The sequence below is a fragment of the Anastrepha ludens genome, chromosome 5, assembly GCF_028408465.1.
Source record: "Anastrepha ludens isolate Willacy chromosome 5, idAnaLude1.1, whole genome shotgun sequence".
NCBI lineage: Eukaryota > Metazoa > Arthropoda > Insecta > Diptera > Tephritidae > Anastrepha > Anastrepha ludens.
Window position 1 is genome coordinate 44,511,522 of NC_071501.1, and position 8,214 is coordinate 44,519,735.

At 33.9% G+C, this 8,214-nt stretch overlaps 1 protein-coding gene across 2 annotated transcripts; it reads right to left on the bottom strand.

The window, feature by feature from the left end:
* Positions 1-3,095: 3,095 nt before the first annotated feature.
* On the bottom strand, positions 3,096-7,671 carry LOC128863290 (protein ref(2)P-like). 2 transcript variants are annotated; one of them, XM_054102396.1, is made up of 3 exons: positions 7,633-7,671; positions 5,486-5,697; positions 3,096-3,806 (listed from the first exon to the last, which is right to left on the bottom strand). In XM_054102396.1, the coding sequence occupies exons 2-3, from the start codon at positions 5,643-5,645 to the stop codon at positions 3,679-3,681; spliced, it is 288 nt and encodes a 95-aa protein (XP_053958371.1). In that variant the 5' UTR covers positions 5,646-5,697; positions 7,633-7,671; the 3' UTR covers positions 3,096-3,678. The 2 variants fall into 2 exon arrangements, with proteins under 2 accessions (XP_053958371.1, XP_053958372.1); XM_054102397.1 differs by having other exon boundaries at positions 5,486-5,680; positions 7,633-7,668.
* Positions 7,672-8,214: the final 543 nt, after the last annotated feature.

The following is an 8,214-nucleotide window of genomic DNA, read 5'->3' on the forward strand; positions in this document are numbered from 1 at the left end:
ATTTGCGGCTCATTGGGTAAACTCTGTATTTGTGCGTCGTACATTCCTCCTGGTAGTAGTGATTTGCTGTACTGCGCTCGCGTAAATAATATCATTGACGTACATGCAAGTAATACAAAAAGTCTCCTTTAGCAGATTTTAATCTAAATAAAATTTTTTGGTCTATTTACGAAATAATCAAACCTGCCCATGATAGCCTTTTTAGTGTTAATTTAATTCAGATGAATTCATTTGCAAATAAGTTAATAGATAGTAATTTAATATCTCATTTGACTAACAGCCATTCTCCAGTTTCCACATCGATTATGCATCGTGTACCCTTATCCTTATCCTTAGAGTCCTATGAATTGGAGTCTATGTCAATATTAGTCTAAACACTCGCTCTTATAACTTCAAAAATTCTTATTTTGACTCCTTCAACTCCCAAATTTCTGAAGTAATTGGCAGTCAATTTTCTATACTAAAAATGTTTCGGATTGTTTTGAAGTGTTCCAGCTTAGGTTGTTTGACATACTTACACCCTTTTTGGGTATTTGGCCGAGCTCCTCCTCCTATTTGTGGCATGCGTCTTGATGTTGTGCCCCAAATGGAGGGACCTACAGTTTCAAGCCGACTCCGAACGACAGATATTTTTATGAGGAGATCTTTCATGGCAGAAATACAATCGAGGGGCAACCGCTCTTAGAAAAAAAGTTTATCATTTGGTGTTTCACGCACGGAGATTTGGACCTGCGCACTTCGAAATGGTACTCACGCACCAACATACAATACGTTTTGCGGTTCCATAAGAAAAAGACGATTTTATGGTTTGAAATACACTTTATTCTTTAGTATAGTCTTTCTGATCATCAATACTCTAACAAGATTCTTATTTATGACTCCCATCCTCGAAGTGAGAATCTGGAAGGGCTGCAAAATACGCTTCCACAGCTGTTATGACCTAATCCTTTGATGAAAAACTCTTTCCACGCATGCATTTTTGCAGGTCTGGAAACAAATGGAAAACGCTAGGGACCAAATCTGGCGAATACGGCGGATACTCCAACTATTCGAACTTTAATTCATGGTTTTTAGCCATTGTCAAAATGTTCTTGTGACACGGTGCATTGTCCTGATGAAAAATAATTTTTTTTCCTTTGCAAACTGGGCTTTTTTTCACGAATTTTTTCTTTCAGTTGGTCTAAAAGGTTACAATAATATTCAGAATTTATTGTTTTACCAGTTTACAAGTTGTCCACAAATAAAATTCCTTTCGCATCCCAAAAAACGTATGCTACCACCTTCTTGGCCTATTTCTGGACACGAACTCTTTGCGGAGCCGAAGACCCAGGTTTTGATTTAGGATCATGGTGATAGACCCAAGTCTCACACACAGTGATGGATCAATGCACAAAATCCATTTTATCCTTCCGAAACCCCTCAAAATGTTGCTGAGAAAGTCGCATTCGAATGTGTTTTTTTTTTTCATTGTTAGCGAATGCGGCACCCACTGTGCTCTACAGCTTTCTGAAACACAATACTTCAGTCAAAATATTGCTTACACTGCCCAACGAGATGTCTGGAGCTTCTACTTAATCTCTTGCAGTCAATTGACGATTTTCCAATACGATTTCTTGTCGTTTTTCTACGATTTCTGCTGTTGTTACTGTTTTTGGACGTCCTTGACGTGGATTATCTTGAAAGCGTTTAAATTTAGCAACTCATCTTTCTATGGTACTAATTGATGGCGAAAAGTGAGAAATCCTTATACACTTTAAACATTCGTTCATAAAATTCCGTTGCTTTTAAACCTTCCAAAAATAAAAATTCAAACACCGGATGATACTTGATTTTATACCGACACGTCGGTACTAAATGGCTTGTAAATAATGAATTGAAAGATTGCAATGAAACTTCACATATGTTTGTACGTTCATATGAAGAGTGTACCAACATAACAAAAAAATTTAGGCTAGTAGCAATGCCCTCTTTTATCGGACCGCAAAACTTATTGAAAAACTTGGTATTCGACTACGACGACCGTATCTCGGTCTTATGGCTAAGATCCAAGTGTAGACACCTCTCTTCACTCCCAAGTAAAATAAATAAACTGCCCGAAGTTAAAAACATTGCAAAATCAAAGAAACAGGTATTTCAAACTATATAAGGAAACTGCTGCCTAGCCGCCCGTTATTTACAAAAAGTACAAATGAACACAAAAATGTCTAGCTGGCATTCTAATGAAACGCTTTTTAAGTCTAAAATTGTGTTTGTATCTTTTCCTGTAGGTGTTTATCATTCCAAGGTGGTCGCACTTTCAAACTTTCACTCACTTACCCAGTCACTCATTCATTAAGAGTAGCGCCTTGCAGGTGAGTCGTCACATTCACAATTCTTTTGTTCCAAAAAAATCGAAGAATCAAGCCTGCAAGTAGATGTAAGCATATATACATCCGTATGTATGTATGTATGTAGGAAAATTAAATTAAAATTAAATGTATGTATGTAGGGTACTTTTTCCCCCCGGCCCGGAGTTTTCAGAGGGGCCCGGACTAGAGGCTCACTATAACATAATACGCATTTTGATAAATAAAAAAAATTTGAAGGGGCCCGCATCTCAAGTTTCCCCCGGGGCCCGAATACTCTCTCCACGGCCCTGTACATATGTACATACATACAACCCGAGCTAATAAAAGTGTGTTAAAAATGAAGCTTGACTTCCCGCGAATGCTGGTTCTTCGAAACGAACGTAGACATTTTTGACGTCAGATAAAAGGCTCTTAATGCTTCAAACGAATGTCAATTACTACGATCGAGACCTCACATTACATATGTATATGTACATCTTCAAATCACCAGTATATTACTAGAGCGAACACCAAAATAGTATCAGCAACGACACCTCTTTTACGAGGGCGGAAACTTATTCCCATACCCAATATTTCAGCATCATTAGCGGACCAAACGGGATACAACCTTAAGTTTTATTACGCATCCTTTGTTATTAGGCATAAAACATTTCCTAGAAGTGGCAAATTTTAGGGGATATGAATCTGGACCGGTATTGTGGTCCCATGGAACTTACCTCTAATAAACCGAACAACTTAATTTGGCATTTTTATTTAATTTTTATTTCAGTTATTATATTAATTCCATGAGAGTGTATATCGCTACCATACATACATAGATGATTTTCCATTTACATATGTATTATGGTAGACCATTTGTGTATACATACATACACATATATATTATAAGAGTAAAACATAGTTGTAATATGAATTTACGGAAATTACATACTTGAAGTATATATGCATTTGTAGAACACATACATAAATAAAACCTGAAAATATACATAAATACATGAATTCAAAATTGTTCAAAATATTTCAGTGTACGCAAAACATTTTTATGTTGAAAGAAAGAAAGAATTAATAACTTCTGTGATAGTTCATTATTAAAACGGAAATGAACACTTTTTCTACATTCCAATGGCTTTTGTTGGTGCAGATTTACCGGTTCAATGCCGAAAGCGAGTGGATACAGATGTGCAGTTTAGATTTAAGTGACTTAATCAGTGCAAAGGAAGAAAATACTAGAAATACTAGGTGCTAAGTGCGCAGCCTTTGGTAATTTATTTATTGCTTGGTTGTTGGCTGGCCATTGGTTTTGGGCTGTTCACTAGAAACGTCAGCGTGCTCAGGTTTCTTTTCCTTCGTTTTTTACAGCTTTTGGTACGGCAAAAAGGTGGCCTTCCGCTCCACATTTATATTGGAACACAATGTAATCGTCACTATTGAGAACATAGATTTCATCAGAATCTTGATCTATTCAAAAGAGAGGATGAAATAAATGGGATGCGTAACGCAAAATATGAATATTAGGCAGATATACAAATACTTATTGGATATATTGGCGTATCATCGCGATTTAATTAACGAAATTGATATTTCAAAGTGGCCAGTACTAAGCAATTGAATGGATATATTAATTTGCAGCGTCGTAAAATTTCTACATCAATAATCATTTACACAAAACTGGTCAAGAATTGGATAATGATTTTTATTTATAAACATACATATGTACACTAGTCAGAAAAAGTTTGTGCACACAGTCGGCTATGTATCATACTTGCAATGTTCATTGCTCATAATAAAATGTATCCAATATGTGTTTTTTTTTTTTTATAATTTGAAACGTAATATTTAAGAGCTGTATTTAACCCATTATCGTTTGGAAATAATGTGGAAACATCGATTTTATCGATTAGTTGTTCAAAAGTTGGGCTTGTGTGACACAGAAAAAGTTTGCTTACAAAGTCTGAAAAGGGGATTCCCACATTACTAATTCAAGCAAAACAGTGGAAAAAAGTGTTTATTTGTGCGTAGTTGCTGGTAAAAGGAAAGTAACTAGTTCTGGTGAAAGGGACACAATCGTTCAGCTTTGCAAAGAAGGCAAAACGTTCTATTCAAAGAGTAGTTTCTAATTACAATTCAAGAGGTTCTACCGTTGCTAAGCATCGTTCTGGACGCCCTTCTAAGCTGAGTGACCGAGAAAATAGGTTAATTATTAAAGAAATTCAGAAAAATCCCCGACTTAAATCTTCCCAAATAGCAAAAGATGTTCAAGAAAGGTTTAATAAGCTTATTTGTAGTGATACTGTATGCAAAATCGTTAAAAAAAAAAGCCGATATTATAGTCGAGTTGCTCGAAAGAAACCGTATATATCACTTGTAAATAGGCAGAAGCGAATTGCTTTTGCCAATGAGCACATTAATAAGCCAACAGAGTTTTGGGAAGAGGTGATATTTTCTGATGAGAGCAAATTTTGCATATTTGGAATCGAAGGACGTAAATTGGTTTGGAGGAAACAAGGTAAGTCTTTTGTTATTTTTGTTTTTGTATTATTGGTTTCAAAACTTTATTTGTATTAAAACTGGATTTCAATATGTAAATTAAACCTGATTTTCTGATCGAAAGAAATTATTTTCAATCTACTTTTTAAATAGTTTAATGCTTAGTCTGCCTGTACGCAAACTTTGTCGGACTAGTGTATAATCAAGGAACAGCAAAACTATTCGTCATATGACTCATAATGATCGATGAAGAGAATTTGTTTTTATACTGTGATAAGGTGAAGTCATATTTCACAACAATTATTACTCATAACGTAAAATTACTGCGTTCAAAAATTAAATTTTGGCTGATTTAGGGGCCACAAATGTTTTTAATTTTTCTAAAATGGCGAAAATTATTGTAATAAAATTGACACGTACATACATACATATGTATGCAAAGTCCACCTCACTACATTGTTACGTTATTTGCTATACGAGTACACGTACATACATACATACATGCATATCCGTAATGGCTTTTGTACGTATAGAATACATACAAAATGGAAAACTTTATACCCGTATTTGTGTGTACATACGTACATATGTATGTTTGTGTACTTTGGGGGTCTACCTGAAAAACACTTAGGTACTTTTTGATATCTTACCAATCCAGTAGAGTTCAAGTTCACACTTTGGCAAGTTGCGCCGACCGAAGAGATGATAGTCGAGTTGCTGTTTCAAACACTCATAATCTTGCGGTCGATTCCGAATATAAAAGTTCAGCTTGCGAATTGCATTAGCAAATGTAATTTTCAAAGGCGTCATTTAAAATATTTTTTTTTTTTCAATAATCTGAACTTCTGCGAAAATAAACTTTCTGCTCGGCAAAACTTTCCTTTACTACCACGATATATTTGAATGGGGGGGCGGAGGGGGAGGAGGCGTGGTACCACCCTACCCGCCCATTAGAAAGAGTAAGGTCACACCATTATAAATGTGAAAGTCCCAACCTCCTAGTGTCCCTATAGAACCCCCAGGAGAAGTTTAAAAATTAGGTTTTTTCCGACCGCATTTGCAGTTTGTACTGAAATACAGTTGAAGAGAAGAGTATACAGCAGTCGTCAACCCAACAAGCATTTAACTTAGGTTTTATATTTCATAGCACTTATGAAAACGTTGTTTTATCGTAAAAGTTATGAGTGCCGATGGCGAAAATTTAGGTCAAAAACTGTCCGATTTTGCATTATTTCACTATTTATAAATTTTTTTTTTTTGTAAAAATATTTGTTTTTGTTATATACATGTATATTTGAAATCAAAAAAGCGCCGCAGGCGAAAATTTGGACTAAAAATCGCGCGATTTTTATTCCAAATTTTCAGTATTTGTAAAAATATTTGTTTTTGTAATATATATGTATATTTGAAATCAAAAAAGCGCCGCAGGCGAAAATTTGTACTAAAAATCGCGCGATTTTTATTCCACATTTTCAGTATTTGTAAAAATTTTTGTTTTTGTAATATATATGTATATTTGAAATCAAAAAAGCGCCGCAGGCGAAAATTTGGAATAAAAATCGCGCGATTTGTATTTGTAAAAATTTTTGTTTTTGTAATATATATGTATATTTGAAATCAAAAAAGCGCCGCAGGCGAAAATTTGGACTAAAAATCGCGCGATTTTTATTCCAAATTTTCAGTATTTGTAAAAATATTTGTTTTTGTCATATTATGTATATTTGAAATCAAAAAAGCGCCGCAGGCGAAAATTTGGAATAAAAATCGCGGGATTTGTATTTGTAAAAATTTTTGTTTTTGTAATATATATGTATATTTGAAATCAAAAAAGCGCCGCAGGCGAAAATTTGTACTAAAAATCGCGCGATTTTTATTCCAAATTTTCAGTATTTGTAAAATTTTTTGTTTTTGTAATATATATGTATATTTGAAATCAAAAAAGCGCCGCAGGCGAAAATTTGGAATAAAAATCGCGGGATTTGTATTTGTAAAAATTTTTGTTTTTGTAATATATATGTATATTTGAAATCAAAAAAGCGCCGCAGGCGAAAATTTGGAATAAAAATCGCGGGATTTGTATTTGTAAAAATTTTTGTTTTTGTAATATATATGTATATTTGAAATCAAAAATCGCGCGATTTTTATTCCAAATTTTCAGTATTTGTAAAAATATTTGTTTTTGTCATATTATGTATATTTGAAACTAAAAAAGCGCCCCTATAAATAATAAAAGAATTGTTCGCTTTTGGTTGACTGGGTTTTTCTTATTTCGCTTTGTTCTTCTCTCTCTCATCGTCCGTTTGACAGTTCGCTCCTCAAATTTATTCTGCACGGTATTACAAACGGTTAGAAGAACATTTGTAATAATAGAGTTTTAATAGAATTTGGACTATCATTTAGTAAAAATAGCTTTAAATCGAATCTTAATGTAATAAAGAATGTTTATAAGTGATTTTGTTACTTTTCTGTGTTTGCATTTATGTGAAATAAGCGTCTGTAATAGGGCATTTTTTTAAGCTTATGCAAAAAAGCTGCATTTTTAACGTTAAATATTGCTTTTAATTCTTAATTTCAATTTATCAAAAGTAATATAAATCAAAAGGCTGATATAGTGACTACATTTGCGTGTAATAATTTTTAAATTCGGTCCACGCACTTAGACATTATAAGCAAATATATCGTGGTAGAAAAGGAAAGCTCAGCCTTCTGCTCTGCTACGCGACACTTTCGATCGTTTAGAGGTCTTTTGTTTTAGTTTCTATAAAATATGTATGTATGTACGTATGTATTTATGTACTTCACTTGTTTTCTAAACATCGATATTCCCTTGGCCGATAAAATACGTGTTCTCTGGTCAACTCACTTTTATATTATGAGCACTGCGCAGTTCCCTTAATTCGAATTTATTTTGCGCACTTGTGCTCTGCCACCACCGCACAGTGGTTCCACCATAGGACATTGGATGAAAATAGTCATGTTAAAATTATGCAACAATATTTAGCTAAATGTTAGTTCATTAGTCAGAGTAACTTAGAGTAAAAAAGAAATTTCAACTGCACAAACAATTCACTTATAATTGTGCCTCCAAAGTAAGAGAATTTGAAAAGTGATAGTTAGCGTGGTCTCCGCTCCGTACTTACGCAGTTCCGGGAAGTGTTATTTTTCTAAGAATTACTGTGTTTATGACCTGTCGTACAATGGAAATTCAAGTTGAAGGTATGTACGACATATTGAACGTTTTGTTATCTTTTTTAATTATTATTTAATAGGTTTTCAGACCGTACGAAATACGTACTTTAAAATTTGCCGTTTATTTTTTTTTATAAGAAGTTTGTAAAGTTTTAACTAAGTTCGCACGAATCCGCACAAATGAAACATA

Coding starts and splice junctions, on each gene's coding strand:
- LOC128863290 (XM_054102396.1), bottom strand. CDS start 5,645: ATGACGCCTTTGAAAATTACATTTGCTAATGCAATTCGCAAGCTGAAC. Junction 3,807..5,485: donor ACTTGAACTCTACTGGATTG/GTAAGATATCAA, acceptor TCTTTTGAATAG/ATCAAGATTCTGATGAAATC.